Source organism: Teleopsis dalmanni, chromosome 1 (assembly GCF_002237135.1).
Source record: "Teleopsis dalmanni isolate 2A chromosome 1, ASM223713v2, whole genome shotgun sequence".
Classification (NCBI taxonomy): domain Eukaryota; kingdom Metazoa; phylum Arthropoda; class Insecta; order Diptera; family Diopsidae; genus Teleopsis; species Teleopsis dalmanni.
In genome coordinates, this window is record NC_051846.1 from 104,060,277 (window position 1) to 104,078,520 (window position 18,244).

Below are 18,244 nucleotides of genomic sequence, written 5' to 3' on the forward strand. Positions count from 1 at the left end.
AATGAAGAGTTTAAATTTACAACAACTAGTCATATTGACTAACAAGAGGTTTTTTTTTATTACAAGTAAGTTTATCTAAGTCTATCTAGGGTGAGCATATAGATACGAACTAGAGTACTGCACGCGCGCATTTGATTTCAGTTTCAAAGCATTCTATTGTGTTTAGAATGGTAGCATACTCTCACTCTCAACGAACAAATACGAATGTATAGGCATAAAAACAAAATGGAATAGAATAAATATTAGTTTCGTTTGTTTAGAGTACTCTAACTCTAAACATTCTAAAAGTAGTTGAAGTAGTTGGGAGTACTCTAAGCATTTGATTTTCAGTTCATACAAAAACTATGTGTTTTTAAATAGTAAGACACAAATTTATTTATTTAAGTTTTTTTTATTAATTAAATATTATTTAAAATGTTGATAATAGTAATTTGTTGATTACATATATAATATGATTTAATATATTAATTAAATATAAAAAAAATTTTGAACAAATATTTATTTAAAAAAATTATAATAAGTTTTTTTACAGTTTTTACAGTTCACAAATTTAATTTAATATGCAAATTAAATGTTGAACATCGTCTGACTTAATTCCTCTTTTTCAAGATTGTTGTGTAAAACATGATTTGATTGATAGATCTTTGATTAGATGAAATCAATGTTCTTTTTTTCTGATATTAAGTTCCGAACAACTGAAAAAACCCTTTCCGAAGATGCACTACTTGCTGGTGTTGCAAATAATTTACAAGAAACTTTGTAAAGTAGGAATTCTGAGGGAATTCTTAAGAAATTCCTAAAAATCTCTCTTGTCATAAATAGATATTTTTACCATATCATGCATAAAATTATTTTCCAGGAAAAGGTAAATATGTGAAGCAATTTATTTTGTTACATCATAAAAAACTATCGACAAAGAAGGAAATTCTGTTTTTTTAAGTTAACCTTTTGCATTAGATCTACCTGTTTAAACAACTTTCGCATTGAAAATAATAGAAAATTAAACTTAATTTACGTACTTTGTTGTTGCAATTATTGCAAATCTCTACGCACATCCAACTTTCTTTACTTTTGCGCAGGCAACCAAACGCACACCAAATATATAAAATATTTCTTTGCAAAAATAGAATTATTTGAAATACTCTAAAAGTGATTGAGATACTCTAAAATATTTGTTTATTTGATTTTAAAATTCAAAACAAACGATTATAGAGAACAAATCAACCCCCATTCCATTGAAACGAATGCGGCACAATTTCTATTCTATCGGACCGTTTCTGTTATTCATTCGTATTCGCTTTAGAAATAATTTGTAAATATGGTACACATTTGAAAATAAAACGAATGACCGCAAAAACGAATGTTTTGATGCAGCACTTTAATACGAAGTAGTCATCTCCTTGCTGGTTGAAACAAAAGGTCATTAGGTTTGAAGCGGCATAAGAGTCTGTGAGTGACATCACAAAGTAGCGCTGGAATGGTGCTGTTTATGTGTTGTCTCAGCCTGTCATAGTGTTTTTTTAGCAGCCTTCTAAATTTCTTGCTTGACAGTAGGTATTTTAAGGTCACGATGTAGATCAGAATTTCGCACGTACCACGGAGCGTTAACTGCATCCCTGATTGCTTTGTTTTGAAATCTTTGCATCATATCTATTATATGTTTTTTCGCACAACCCCAAATTTGGACACCATAGAGCCAGACCGGCTTGAAGACTTGTTTATAGATCATAAGCTTGTTTTGCTGAGATAATTTAGATCTCCTTTCAATAAGCCAAGTTAACTTTTTGTATCTTATTTTTAGCTCATTTAATTTTTTCTTGACGTGTACCTTCCATCTCAGTTTGGCATCTAGACTCATACCCAGATATTTCGCAGAATTTGCAACTGGAATTTTTACGCTATTTAGAAATAATGAAATTTGATTTTCTCTTTTGTTAGTAAAGTCTACATGATTAGATTTTGAACTGTTTACTATCAGCTTCCATTTATTTGTCCATTGTTCAATTTCTTGAAGAGCGATTTGAAGCTTAATGGTAGACACCTTGTTGTTTGGACCTGTAGCCATTAATACCGTGTCATCTGCAAAAGTTCCAACAATACATCTTGGGTTCACTGGCAAATCATATGTGTACAGTAGGTACAGTAATGGGCCTAGTATACTCATCTGAGGGACCCCGCGATTTATAGGATATAATTTCGAATACGCGTCAAGTAGTTTAACTCGATAGTACCTTTCGCCAATATACGATTCCAGTAGTTTACAATAATGCTGTGGCAGGATAGTGTTTAACTTATATATCAGGCCAGAGTGCCAAACCCCGTCAAAAGCCTTTGATATATCCAGAAACACAGCTGAACAAGTTTCTTTGTTTTCTAAAGCCTTTTCTATTTCGTGCGTAACTCTGTGTACTTGTTCGATTGTTGAGTGTTTTTTCCGAAATCCAAACTGATGATTTGGGATAAGATTTCTTTGACAAACTACTTTTTCAAGTCTTTTACAGATAAGCTTTTCGAACAGTTTTCCTATGGTTGGCAGGAGAGAGATTGGTCTATATGAAGTTGGAGAATGTTGGTCCTTATCTGGTTTTAGAACCATCACAACTTCAGCAACTTTCCAATAGCTAGGGACATGATTTAATTTTATACTCGCATTAAATATCTGTGCAAGTTTGGCTACTCCTTTTGGAGGTAGCTTTTTCAACACTTCACTAGTTATGAGGTCATATCCTGGTGATTTCTTTAATATCAATTTTTTGATTTCCTCAGTTACTTCTTTATTTTTTATCCGCAAAATAGCTTCATCATCTATGTTGTTATTTGGCTCTATATGATGGGTTTCTTCTTGATTGAAGGTATTACTTAAATATTCAGCCAAAACGTGTGCCTTTTCAATGTTGCTTTTCGCCCATTCATTATTATCTTTTTTTAATGGAGGACTATGAGTGATCGGTCTTTTATATTTTTTCATAGCTTTCCAGAGAGAATAGTTAGTTTTGCTATCATATGTCAAGTTTGTAAGATATTTCTTAACATTTTCATTTTTAAAATTACTGATTTCTCTTCTTAATTTTTGAGTGGCATTATTAAGGTTTCTTTTATCTTGCATTAATCGTGATTGTTGCCATTTTTTACGTAGTTTTCTTTTATTATAGACTAGATTTAAAATTTCGACCGGATAGTTTTTATCAAATTGCTTACTATTCTGCAGTGGAGAACTGCGCCATGCCGATTTTTGAATCAAGCTTGTAAAGCAATGCGTTTCACTCTCTAGGTCATTTATACTTCGTATTTTGCAGGATAGGTCAATATTTTCATTTATCTGGGCCTTAAAATAATTCCAGTCTGTTAAACGGTTTGTTAGTGTCGGTTTAGGTAGCGTAGATAGAATATTACATCCATAAGTAAGCAATATTGGAGAATGGTCAGAATTTAAATCAAGTCCTGCTTTAACTTCAATGTCTCTTTTTTGAATTTTATTTACAATAAAGAAATCAATGACATCTGGTAATTTATTTCTATCAGTTGGCCAGTATGTTGGAGAGCCAGTGGAGAGAACTTCAAAACCTGTGGCCCGACATGCTTTAAGTAATTCCTTACCCTTTGTGGTATTTAGTCTTGACCCCCATTGAACATTTTTTGCGTTAAAATCACCACCAATTATTGCTTTATGTTTGTGTAATTTTAATAGATCTATGTATTGTTCATATTTTACGTTTTGTCTTGGTGGACTATAGATGGACGTTATTTGTATTTTAGAACCACTCTCTTCAACTGCAACGGTTGTTGCCTGGAACTCTTCATTAGAGAGTTTATTATCTTGATAATGCTTAATGTTGGATTTAATTATAACGGCGCTTCCGTCTCTAGCATTATTGCTTGGATGAATAGTATGATAAATATTATAGTTTTTAAAATTGATATACGATTCTTTTGTAAAATGAGTTTCGCTTATTAGGCATATGTCTATATTTTCTGTTTGCAGAAGTAATTCTAATTCGTTTTTGTGTTGAAGCAAACCATTTGCGTTCCATTCCATAATTTTAAGAGCAATCATACAGATGTACAGTTATGTTTTTGTTCTAAGTTGTCTAGACGATTTTCTATTGCCATTAGTTTTTCAAGAATAACAGAGAGGACATTTTGTGATTCATCAGAAATATTTATTTTTTGGGCTACGGAGGTTGTTGGCTTAATAGCGTCTGCATATGATACTTTAGCGATTCTTCGACTTGTGTATACTATTGGTCTTTCGATATTATCTGTTTGAACTGAGACAGGAACTTTTTTTGTTTTTTGGTCTCTTAATTTTTGAAGCTCCTTTGCGACTACACAACCGCGATATGACGCTGGGTGTTGCTCCTCACAGTTGCAACATTTTGGGTGACTATCATCGGGTTTTTCACAATTTATAGTTTCATGCTTACCTGCACATTTCACACACCTAGGCTGCTTTTAAATTAGAGCAATTTCTTTTACTGTTGTCAAAACCGTATACACCGAAAATTATTTATTCAATCTAAAGCATAAAAATAGTAAAACTCGTATTTTGCCTTTGTTAAAAGTATAAGGACAGCAGAAACATTGAAGCTCAAATATATATAGTCGAACAGTCGAATTTCACACATGATCACTAATATTTTGTAAGTGGGAGCCAATAGTGAAAACAACATATTTTGCTTTGACAAAGCCATATACCAAAAAATCCTAATTAAAATTATTATATACAATATACGTCAACATATACAAAATTTATAGTGCATGCGTATGAAGTAGTATAAAACAAAGTAGGATTTTGTGATACTTAATGGACGGAACAAATGGCAATACTTATTTTACTTTTCTTCGTTATTGAACACTTACTAAATGTATTTGGGTTGTTAGTACAAATGCTATTTAATATGCTCGATGGTAAAGATATTATTGTACTTTATAGTTGCAATGAATCCCTAAATTATATTAAAAACACTATGTTCAATAATTATTTGTGCTTCATATTTTAATAAACATATTTGTGTACATATGCAAGTTTTTTTTATTATTTAATTATATTTAAATTACAATAGAATTTTTAACTAAATTTAATTACATAAGTGTTATAATTATTTAAATTAAGTTATTTATTTTAATTTAAGGTGAATGTTTTTATTTTAATAGTTTATAAATTATTAAAAGTATTAATAAATATATTTAGGCTAATACTTTATACTCAAATTCATTGATCTTCCGAGTGCAAAGAGTTTTACATTTTTTTTAGTTTGTTGTTAAATTTAACATATCTTGACAGTTTTTAAGTAACCACTTTGAGTTCTTGTATAGTAGAACTGTCATTAAAAAATTAATTAATTTTGGCCTCCTCAAATTGGTTTTAACAACCAGTTATCGTTATATCCGTTTATTTTATTTCTTCATTTATATTATTTAATATATTTTTTTAATACCGATTATGTAGCAATACTGGTAAAATATTTTTTATTAAATTTCGAAATGTAAAGAACATATTCTGTATAGTGCAGCACACGGATTTTATAACAAAATCTAATGTAAATTAAAGTTTTTAATTTAGACAAACAGTTTTGAGTGCAGATCACACATTGTGTCTATCTTTAACGTAAATTGTATGCATTACAGTAGTTTATTATTTTTTAAAACGATTTACTCACTCATTAACCCACAAAGTATCTGTAATGCAAATGTACTATTGCTTGTTGTTTCAGTGAATGTAGTAAAAGTGGATGGATCTATGTTGTATCACCACTATGTGCTTTTAAAGTATAAGTTCTTCCTAATTAATAAGCCATTCGAGGAAATGAACTACAAGTAGATTTTTACACTTTACATAAAGTTATGAGTTTATTGCTTTGAGGTCTGGTTCGCTGAGCTTGAAGATTATATATTTATTATTAAATTTTTTTGTAGCTGTTTTATTTTTAATACATTCTAAAAAAGTAAATAAGTAAAAAAATATGTATATAATATATTTTCAATTGCTAGGTTACTTTTGATCGATTGTGGGATGATTTATTGCAAAATGAAAATCTTAGATTATTAAATCAAAACTCAAATTTAAATATAACGTCAGCAGGTAACAATACCGCTTCTATTAACAGTCGTTTTCACAACGCTAATAGTGAACCCAGTAATAATGAAAACAGGCGAAATGGAGGAAGTGATGGGGCATCATCTTCTTCTGAAACAGTTGCTGTAGTGGCTGATAATGCAACATCGCTTGCTGAAGTAAGTACTAGCGAATCAGATACCGATTCAAACATATCATCCGAAAATGATGACCAAAATGATGAAGATGATGACGAAGATGATAATGAAGATGGTACCAGCAATACGTTTTCGTTTGTATTTTTTTATTAATAAATTGCATATTTTAGAAGCAAATATTGATGGTGTAGAAGATCCAAATGATGCAGATGCCGATGATGACACACGTCAATTTATCGAAGTGTTTGATCATATATATGAACCAGAATCTTCAGAAGCAACATCTAATGATGCGGATATAGATGCTGATGATGAAGCTTCGGAAATTATTACTAGAAGCAATATCATAGATCATAATATGTTAACAGTTAGAAATACCAGATTGGGGACTACTGATAATAATCAATTGTTAATAAGAACAGAAGGGCAAAATAATGCGTCTGCAATTGACGAAACTATTCAAGCTCCTACTTCACTTTTATCTAATGATAGTGTTTTAACACGATCTATAATTCATAATAATAGTATCAACTTTCAATTAAATTCCGGTCGTACAGTGCCGGCGTCTGTTTTAGTTTCTCCAAGATTAACTCATATCGATAGCGAAATATATGCTAATTATAGAGATAATACCGATGAAGAAATTAATGAAGCGAATTCAATAGATATATCAAATAACGTTCGTCTTCATGATAATACAGTAGCTTCTTCAGTGCAACTAACTCAAAACAATCCGAACTTAATGGGTTCTACCGGGCAAAGAAGAGAACAATCTAGGCGCTTAATATACTTAGATCAACAATATTGCATTTCTATGCCATCAGTAAATAATCCATTAGATGAAGGTCAAATTGAAGTTTTTAATCAAGACGGTAAGACTTATAATCGCTATATGTACATTAGTATTTAGTTAATACTTTTTATCGAATATTAAAACTAAAAATATATATAACAGTTATCAGTTGTAACAGTTATCATAAAAAAATAAAAAAATAAAATAAATAAAAAAAATAAAAAAAATAAAAAAAAATAAAAATCACTTTATAACTATTATCATTTGCATTTTAAAATAAAACTCAAAAATAATAATTAAATTTGCTTTATATTATATATATATATATATATATATATATTTATATTATATACCTCAAAATATAAGGTAGTTGTTTTTGTAATATCATACAAAATGTATTAAAGAGGTGGTGCCGGTGAAGATTTAGTTTAGTTTTTCGTTTTTGTACACAAAACAAAACAAAAACCGAAAGTAACTATGTGCATCCACCCTTAAATACATTTTGTATGGAATTACAAAAACAACTACCTTGCATGAAAAATGCATTTTATATTTTAAAAAGAGTTATTTCTGCGTGAAAAAACAAAAGGCACATAAAAAATTATTTTTGAGGAATATAATATAAAGTAAATTTAATTATTATTTTTGGAGTTTTATTTTAAAATGTCTATATATAAAAAGCATGCATAATATTAAGGATGAAAGTTGTTAGAATGATAACTATATTTATATTTTATAATCGATAATCGATTTCAAATTTATTAGTGAAATTTAAAAAAATATTTTTTATTATTAATACCTGTCTTACAAATTTCAACGTTGCATTTTCGTATATTAAAAATTTTAATATATGAGTTCAATATTAGAGTTTTGAATTACAAATTTAACGGATGTGTTACATAAATTTATAAAACAAATGCATTGAATTTATTTTCATATTTTCCAAAAATGATAATTATAAATTACATTACTATATAATATAAAACATAAAAAAAATTAATTAAAAATAATTAAACTACTCGAGTAAAGATCTTATTAAATTTATTTTATATTAAAAAACAAATGTAAACTGGACCAAGACTGCTACTTCGAAATCTTCTAAATCACAAGAAGTTAATTCGTTGTTTACCTCAATTACAACATTGGTGATGCCGACGTATTTTAACACGCAGCAGACGAACATGCCGGTAACACATTACGATGACGAATCTGGACCCAGGTCATTACAACAAGTTTTTATATGATTTAAGCAACATAACTTACACCCACTTTGATACGGCGCAGCCACCAACGAGGCATGAGGCCAGCCTACTGTTCAAGGATACTTTCTCAAACCAACGACTTCATCAAATCTCTTCAACGCTCTCCACTCTCAACCACTTTGAAACGGCGCGACCGCCAACGAGGCAAACGGCCAGCCTGCACGTCAAAGTTACTCTCTCAAGCCGACGACTTTCTCAAATATCTCCAGCGCTCTTCACTCGCAGCCACTTTGACACGGCGCGGCCACCAACGAGGCATGCGGCCAGCCTGCACGTCAAAGTTCAGCAAATCCTGCATTGCTTGTCAAAAAAGCAACAGTAAGACTAGTCAGTGATGGTTTTTGTTGGCCTAAAATGAAGGCGGAAATAAGCGAAATGGTAAAAAGGTGTGTTGCAGCCAAAAGTCGAAAATCTAGCGGCACAATAGGATTGTGCTGTAGGAGTTTGAAGCACCAAATCAACGCTTTGAGCACGTAAACATTGATATCGTGGGACCATTACCTCTCTGCAATAGTATGCGGTATTGTCTAACGTGCATCGACAGATTCACAAGGTGGCAGTACCGTTGGCTGAAATAACAGCAGAAAATGTTGCTGAAGCGTTAATAAAAGATTGGATAACATATTATGGCGTGTCAATAAGAATTACGACAGACCAAGGACGACAGTTCGAGTCCAAGCTATTCGAGGAGCTAGCAAAATTGTTGGGGTGCGAAAGGCACCGAACTACCGCTTACCATCCTCAAGCAAATGGGCTAGTGGAACGTTTTCACCGTACCTTAAAAATGGCACTAAAGTGGATGTCTGAAATGGAATGGACGAGGCCTTTACAGTTAATAATTATGGGGCTAAGGTCAGCATATAAAGAAGACTTACAAGCGACATCATCAGAGCTGGTTTATGGCGCAAACATACGCATGCTGGGAGAAATGTTCAATGGTAAAGACAAACAAGAGCCGCAAACGGAGTTTGTAAAGGTAATAAAAGCAACGATGAGGGAACTGAAACCGTTACAAACCTCACGTCATATTGCGGAGAAACCGTTTGTGCATAATGACTTAAAAAGTAGTTCACACATATTCCTACGTACCAATGCTATACGTCTATTAAAGCAGCCATACGAGGGTCCGTATGAAGTGGTAAGTCGTAGCGAAAAAACCTTAAAAATTAGGGTAAAAGGACGAACAGTACCGGCATACATGGCGAATGAAACCGGAGAAAGTTTGACAAGAGAACGAAGGGAAGAACCTCAACGAAGGAAGAACCGAAGGTGACCCGCGCAATAAGAGTTGTACGGTTTCCAACAAAGTATACTGCATAAGTGCCACTTCAACAGAAAGTAGATTTTGCAGTCAGTTGGGCGTCAAATTCTAGAAGGGGCTGTGTGGTGATAACGCATTACACATTCAAGAAATCAATTTGACAGAAGTTTTTAGTAAATTAAGAAAACAAATTTTAAAATAAAAAATATATAATTTTTATAAAGTTGGTAATGGAGCAATAAATCACAAGAAGTTAATTCGTTGTTTACCTCAATTACAACATTTCCATTATTAGTTTAGCCTCAACGAGATTTATTCATTGTTGCCCATTATACATGAAGGGGACGTAACTCATGTTCCATTACATATGTTAACATTGTCAGACATGAGTTTGCATTGTTTTTGAGTGCAGGTTCGGCGGCATAATCAGCAATTATTACCACATACAAATCTAGGCAGCAGCCCTGCCATTGAATTTGGCGAAGTGGTCCAATTACCTGCACCAGTGGAAACCTTCATCAATCCAAATTTTCACAAAGAATAATCAAGGGTTCTCTAATTTGTTGACGAACCGGAAACGAAAAACGACACGATTTGGACAATGGAATATAAGAACGATATTTTAAAACGGAAATCTTCCTCAACTAACATCAGAATGTTAACGTCTAAATATAGATCTAATTGGACTAAGCGAAGTGTGCTGGAATGGTGGTGGTGAGTTTAATAATAACAAAGGTGGACTGCTGGTATATGCCGGAATGTCTAATGAAAGCGAACCATATACGAGGGTCACCATTTATTTTTTGAGCCTAATAATGAAAAAAATACTATTTTATTGAAACTTGCCTTATTGATTCTCGAAGTATTCTTCTTTATTATAAATACATTTTTGTATGCGTTCAAACCATTTGTCAAAGCTTTTTTTCCAATCTTCTTCAGACACCTCCAAAACATTGTTTTTAAATGTAACAACGGCTTTTTTACTGACATATATTGTTGTCCACGCAATTTATTCTTGACGTTCGGGAAGAAGAAAAACTCATTGGGTGCCAGACTTCATTGACAATGACCCGACGGTGTTTGTTTTTCTTTATTTTACTGAAGACTTTCTGTGAACAAATGATTGTATACCATTCGGAATTGATCATTTATGTTCCTGTAATCGTATAGTTGCCATATGACTAGTTTTTCCGAAAAAACAAGCGACCATTGTTTCGAGGTGCTTCTAACGCGAACAACTTTTATTTTTAGTCGATTGCTGTTTACTCTCCAGCTTATATGCATATATCCATGATTCGTCACCTTTTGCAATCTTATACTTGTATGTCTTTTGAAGCACCGCATTTCTGACGAAGTACGCCTATGTCTGAAACCCAGCCCTTGGGTGTATGTGTCCTTTAACCCTAGTTGTATTTTCCCCATGTTGTATTAATCTCTCATCACTATTATCTTCAATAGAAGAAGTAAATTCTGTTGAATAGATCAGTTCTTCCTTGCTCGCTCTTAAGTTTGCTGATGTCCAATTTTTGTATTTACTGCTGTTTTTTGCGAGACCAGATATTAAGATGTAATTTCGCAATAATCATATAATGATCGCTGCCAATGTCCACGCTCCTCTTGTTGCGCACATCGTAACAGATGTTAATGAACTGATGGTTTATACAAATGTGTCCTATTTGCATCTCAAACATACCGTTTCATGTGCTTAAATGCGCTTTCTTGTGAATAAAAACAGAGCCACTAATTTTTAAGTCACGTTTGTTACAAAGTTCAACAAAGAGTTCCCCATTCCCATCACACGAACCTTTAGTCTTTGGCCACAATATTCTTATACTCGTTCTTGTTGGATAAATTTTGGGCCTTAAAATTACTCATGAGCACTTTGAAGTCGTTACCTAGGAGCTCATTTAGTACTTGGTTGAGTTGTTCATAGAAGGCTTCTTTGCTACTGAGTTAGCTGTCCTTTATAGCAGCGTAACACTGAACAACCGATATATTACTTCGCTTATTTGTGAATAGAGCAGAAGATATGCTTTCTGATATTGGTCCATGTGAGCAGTAGTGCCCGTTTAGTTTTGCAATTCATGTATATTCCAACACCTCGAATACTCGTATGGCCTCTTCTATAAGAATATACATACCCAGGAGCCTATTCCGTATATACATTAGCGCAGGGCATTCTGACAGCACATGTGTGGCGAACTCCTCATTCTCTTCGCAGAATCAACAGTTTGCATCCGTTAGTATACCCAGTCTTGTAAGGTGGTGTTTTATTTTCTTTTAACAAGTTTATACAATCCTGGTATCTCTTATTGTTATAGGTACCAATAAGTGATTTGAATTGTTTTAATCCTGGTATATTATCCCAGTAATCGTTTTAATTCTGGTTCTCCTTTATTTTTGTGAGAGAAAGGAGCGTACTATTTCCTAGTCCACAAAAAGGTTTCGGCTCCATCATCGGTGTGGCTTCTCCTCTCCTGGTTAGTTTGTCCGCGTATTCGTTTCCGCGTGCGCTAGTATATCCCGTTACACAAAGTAGTGACATCTGATTTGATCCGTCAAGCAGATGTAGCTTATCAAGACACCAGTTTTGAGGTCGCTGATGCGAGTTTAGTGCTTTGATCGTCACTTGGTTGTCTGCCAGTATTGCGATATTTTTACTCTGGTAATTACGTTCAATATTGATGAGTACGCATTTTAAAATTGTAGTATTTTCCCCCAGTGCTTTTTACCTGGTCCGACTGTGCCCGCTCTGGCATGCTCCGGTAATTCTTTCTTTTAAGCCAGCTATCCGTTATATTTCCTTTCTTCATTCGTAGAATTGCCTTTTCCGCATGGGGTCTGATGTATATCGGCAAGAAGAACCTCCATGGATGCTGTTGGATTTCCGTAATATATACGCATGCCCGATTAGTGCATAAGTGTTATTCTGTTGTCTGGTTAAACTTTCCCAGATAAGTGCTTCGTATGAGATGATAGGTCTGATGATCGCTGAATAAACCCATCGCAGTATTTTTGGTGTACAGCCCAAACGTTTGCCTGCTATGGATCTACAGGTCATAAAAGACCTAGCGGCTTTCTTCATAACCTCCTCAATGTAGTGTTTCCAGTTGAGCTGTTGGTCGAGATGTATGCCCAAGAACAACCGTTTTCTTTATTTCTACCTCAATTCCATCGAGTCTGATAGGTTCCAGATGTTTGAATTTGTATTTTTTTGTAAAGGTTACAACTGTAATTTTAACTGGGTTTATATTCAGTCCTACCTTGTTGCCCCAGTTTCTTGTGATTTCTAATCCATATTGGATTCTGGTGCTTAGAATATTTTCAAATTTTCCACTGCTTGTTATGACTATGTCATCTGCATAGTCTTACACTGCTAGTTCGTTGTATGCTCCACATGAGTGGTGATAGTACCCCACCTTGTGGACATCCTCGTGTGGTATTCATCCTTATTAGGCCCGTACTAGTGCGCATTTCTACCTTCCTAGTCCGAATCATGTTGGAAATCCACCGTGCCAGAGTAGAGTTTATTCCTCTGTTTATTAGTAATCTCTTTAGAGTCATGTGAAGTATTTTCAAAGGAACCTTCTATATCTAGAAATGCGCATATTGCTATTTCTCTCTTTTCTATACTATCCCCTATCATTTTTGTTAACTCAAACATAATTCAGTGGATCTCCCCGTCTTGTAAGCAAGTTGGCATGGATGTAATGGGATAGCTACAAGTGCTGTCGTTCTGATAAAGTTATCTACAACTTTTTCTAATGTGTTTAGCATGAAGGATGTGAGGCAAATGGGTCTGAAGGATATTGGATGGAGTGGATCCTTTTCACCTTTTTTGGTATGAAAATTACCTTTGTCTTTGTTCAGTTCTTTGATTATATCCAAATGCAATGCTAGTCTTAGTTATCTTCGTCAGCGGAATTAGCAGATATTTTATTCCCTGTTGAATAAGTGCCGCTAGTTTAAAAGTTTTCACCGCCCATTTGATGCTAGCTGCCGTACATATTTCCTTGGCAATAGCCCAGGCTCTTTTATCTGCTGTTCGGCAAACCTCCTGATTGTTATTCTCAGTTTCTTGTTCCTTCATGCTGGAGGATCCTGCGAAGTGAGTCTTGAAAAGTAATTGGATCTTTCCCTCCTCATCTACCGTGTACGTATTGTCATCTTTTTTTCAGATTGGTTGAAGAAAATGTTTTCTCTCACACTAATACTTTGCAGAGTCTTGCTGCTTTCGTAGTGTGTTCTACACTGTTACAGAATTTTCTGAAGCTTTCTTTTCTTATTCTCGTAATTTATTTATTATAGAAAGTGGGAGTGTTTCTATACTCGGTGCAGCACTCAGTGGATCGGCTTAGATCGGTTGAATAACTTTGGAGCCGTTATTCTCAATACCGTTAGTTTATTGTTCCACCAAGGTACGTGCTTGGTTGATTTTATTGACCTCATCAGGTAGCTACTTTCGTTTGCATCAATAATGGCATTGCTGAGGTTTTCAACTGCGGATTCCAGTTGGGTTGTATGCTGAATATTTCCAGAGAGAAATTCTGAAAGACACAGAAAGTTAATATTTTTATTCAAAAACATACAAGTTCTTGGGTTATTAAATCTTGATATACCCTGTGATCAAAAAAGAATGAGAATTTTAATTTTTGAATTCCCGCGCTTATCCAATCGGTAAATACACATTCTGTCAAAGTGTAACGCATATCGTATGATTAGTTTAGGCTTTGGTGATTTGTGTGTGTCGCAACCACGAGTATACGAATGGTTTAAAAGGTTCAAAGACGGTCGTACAAACTTGGACCATGATGAGATCCCTAGCCGCAAGTACTTTAAAGGTGATAATAAAGAAAATTATTAAAAATTAAAATTTTGGGTTTTTTTTTTAAATTCTCGTTCTTGTTTGATCATAAGTTTATTAAGTAGTTTATTGTCTGTTTCGTTTTTTTCTTTTATTATTTAGATTTCTATCAGCTTCCAGACACGAACAGTGGAACGCATTTATTTAGAAATGTTTGCAAATATTTCATTTTTTATTTGAGAAGGAATAAGCACTGATGAGGTTTTGACTCTTATATTATCTGTGTGTACTTAGTGGTTAAGTCACAAATCCGATTTTAGAAAATTCAGGACTGTTGGACTAGTATTAAACTCAGGTTGTTCCTGAGTGTTGCTCTTGCGATTAGTGTCGATGCAGCTTTTGCATGATGTAGATTTATCTGAGCTATTTTTATACTGGTACCATTTGATACCTGTGCTACTCAGATCTGTTGATTTTCTGGCATCACCGAAAGAGATGGCTAGCCCGGATTTTCGTCGAGTACTGGTCTAGGGTTGTGGGATGACATCCTTAGGTGCCGAAGCATCTTTGAAGCCCACAACCTTGTGACTTTCCTTCTGTTTTTTACCTGCTGAAGTTGCAGTTACTTGTGAAGGCGCTGGACCAAGTTTCTTTTAGATCCTTTGCCTTCCTTACGTTATTGTAGTCTCCGTGTAAGAGTTAAAGCCTGGCGTTAAGTATTTCGGATATGAGACTCCGCCTGATTGATCAGTTAAGTTGCAGTATGAGATCCTGTTAGTTTATTTGATTGTTTTATATTCTTCATAAACATCACACGAGTGCGGGGGATAGGTATATTTACGTTTCATAGCCCCTTCCAACACGGTAAGCCCACAGTTACTCACTGAGGCGGACAGGTATCAGTGAGATGCACGCTAGATTAGTATGTTTACCCTGACTGGAAACATTATTTCGGTGGACACGTGTTATCTCGGATTGAGTTAATATACAGTAAACTCTCACACTTACTTAACACTCACCTTCACACTTACATTAACTCTACATTCACATCATACAGAACATATATATGTAAACATATACATACATACCCTATCACAACATATACACACAAAAGTAATACATGCATGCACATAAACTGCAGGACAACACGACTACCAGTAGTTGTTTGGTGCACTTACGAGCCAGACCGACATTAGGTTTTCCGTCCAATGAATAGTCAGAGGGCAGGAAACCCGTAGTCAGCAAGCTTGCCTGTAGCTAAGCCCTTACACCACGTCAAGGGCCACATCAATTTGCTCCGCATAATTATAGAAGAGTCGGTTTGTGTGTACCCGCTACTTCAGTCAAGACCGAGCGGAAGTTTAGTAAAGCTGGACAAAACGCCGGACTAGACTAAAAATAACATCAATATGATGTTATTTTTAAACAAAAATCTTTAGTTACTAAAATAGCAACATTATCGAAAAAATGAGTGAAATTTATGATTTTTGTTTTATTTTATTTATGTAAATTATTATATCCAAAAATTAAATGAAATGTGTCATATTAATTAAATTGTAGTTGAAAAATAAAATAAATACATGGTTTTTTTTAATTGAACAGACATTCGTATTGAAATTAACATACTTTCAAAAACTATCGATAGTAATCGATGGTTTGGAAAAAAAACTATCGTTCCCTTTCGATGGTGCCAACTATCGATAGTTCTCCTCCTCTAGTCTGACCTATGCTGACAAAGAGTAACTTAATCAGCCAATCGGACTTCCATCTGGCCATTGCTGATGAAAAAATGAATGGCGAATCATCAACACTGTGTTAGGAGTTTGCTAGGGACAACAGTGGGAGCTCAGACTTGTTGGTATGGACACATGATGATTCGTTCGACGTTTGCTGACGATCACCATGTAATTGGTAAAGTAACAAATCTTACGCAACCCTATGCTTATGCTGGCATAGGGTAACTTTACCAGTCATTCAAACTGCTATTTGGCTTAAGCTGATGGAGGAACGGGTTACCAACACTGTTGGAAGACGTGTGGGCTGTACGAGCGTTTGGTGATTGCAGACGAGTGTGGCCAGGTGTAGCATCAGGGAAGGGATCTTTACCTGGCTATAACTGACAATAGTTTTCACTAAACCTTTATCAACTTTTTACTTTTGATCATTCCTTTATGCTATTTGAAATTTCGTGCCATTGAAGCTATTTAATATTTCGCACCATTGCAGCAATTTGAAATTTCGCACCATTGAAGGTTTTGCGCCAAACATTAGTTCCACGTCGGTTCCAGTCGCTTCAACGTTCACACAGAAAGTTCTACACTAAACACTACTTTAATGTCGGTTCCAGTCGTTCACACTGAAGGTTTTACGGTTAACACTACTTCCACGTCGGTACCAGTCGCTTCAAGACTCACACTGAAGGTTCTTGAGTGGCATTTAGAATGTCTGCTCTCCATTTTCGCATTCCTCTAGATTCATCGTCTGGTGTACTTTTTAATTCAATGTAGTCATTACCAGTATACTCTTCCAGTATATATTCCAGCTGTAATATAAAAGCAAAATTTATTATAATAGGGGTATTCAGGCAACTGATTAGTTGCTTAGTAGTTGATTACAACAAAAATTTGCACACAAAAATGAAACTATGAACAGAGAATCAACTATTTCGGTGATTCTCAGATTAGTACAAATTTGATTAATAGTGCTGTCAGTACCAAGTGCCGTAATAATAACTTAAAATGAACTTTAGTGTAGAAATTTGTTAGCAGTCTCTCTCAGCTGTTTGAATTGTGTGTAAACAACTTTGCAAACACAAGTATGTTTCACTTTTGCTGTTGATGCGAGTGCTGCCAAGGCATTTACACATAACAAACTAATCAGATTACGCATTTTGGGTCGTTCAAGCAACTGATTAATATCAAAATGCTAAATTTTTTTTATATGAAGTTTTTGAATCAACTAAGCAACTAATCAGTTGCCTGAATACCTCTAATATTTTATCATTTTTGTTTATTGTTTTAATAAACATAATACTTATTATTTTTAAAAATTGTTCTAGCTTTACATTGGTGGTTGGAAGAAGCGAAACTTTTAGATCTCGAATCACAAACAGATGCATGTTTATATACTACTCACTTTTTGAAAATATATTTGATTAAACACCTACAGCAAATGACTATTAGAAAAAAATCAGAAACAAATGCAAGTGTGAACTGTTTATCTAGTCGTCGAAGTGCAATACCAGTACTTATTCAGCCTTCAGCAAATATGCCACATGAAATGCATCCGCAAAGTACATCTTTAACAATTGATGTCAGTCCAACTTTGAGTAATGCTGCTAGAGAAACTGAAGAAAATGAAGGTAAATAAACTGAATTATATGTTTAAAATTAAACACTTCATAGAAAATTGTATATGCTTTTCTAACTTGTATTTACTTTTCTAACTTGAAAAATACTGATTTTATATGTAATTAAAAATTTTTTACATAAATGAAACGGATTATAAAAATGCCACTTTAACAATTAAAATACGCAGAAAGCGTGATTCTTGTCAACATTGTTAAAACAAATAAAGCATCGCTACTTTTAATAGTTTTGATATGAACAATGTTATAACCCAGTTAGCTTTAACGTTACTCCGAAAGTTTGAGAATAACGACAAAATTCAAATAAGATTTGTTTTAAGAAAACAATTGAGACTAGATAAACAAAATGTTAAGGAATTGTAATAATAACAATAAAGGTAAAAGATTAAATTCAACCTGAATTTAGATTTAGGTACTTGCCATATGTAGAATTTATTTTTAAAAAATACAAAAACTATATCAAAAAATCTTTAACACGAGAAATCATAAATTTTATCAAAACCTAAAATACATAAAAAAATTAATTAACTAAGGAGTTTTTTAC

The 18,244-nt window shown here is 33.8% G+C and overlaps 1 protein-coding gene across 1 annotated transcript in view; it reads left to right on the forward strand.

Annotated features, from left to right (window-relative positions):
- LOC119664073 (E3 ubiquitin-protein ligase HUWE1) overlaps positions 1–18,244 on the forward strand; it is a 99,772-nt gene that overhangs the window by 49,897 nt on the left and 31,631 nt on the right. Inside the window, exons 9-11 of the mRNA XM_038073635.1 lie at positions 5,992–6,328; positions 6,384–7,085; positions 17,392–17,694. Of these exons, the coding sequence (XP_037929563.1) occupies positions 5,992–6,328; positions 6,384–7,085; positions 17,392–17,694 (1,342 nt within the window). The remainder of the gene's footprint in view (positions 1–5,991; positions 6,329–6,383; positions 7,086–17,391; positions 17,695–18,244) is intronic.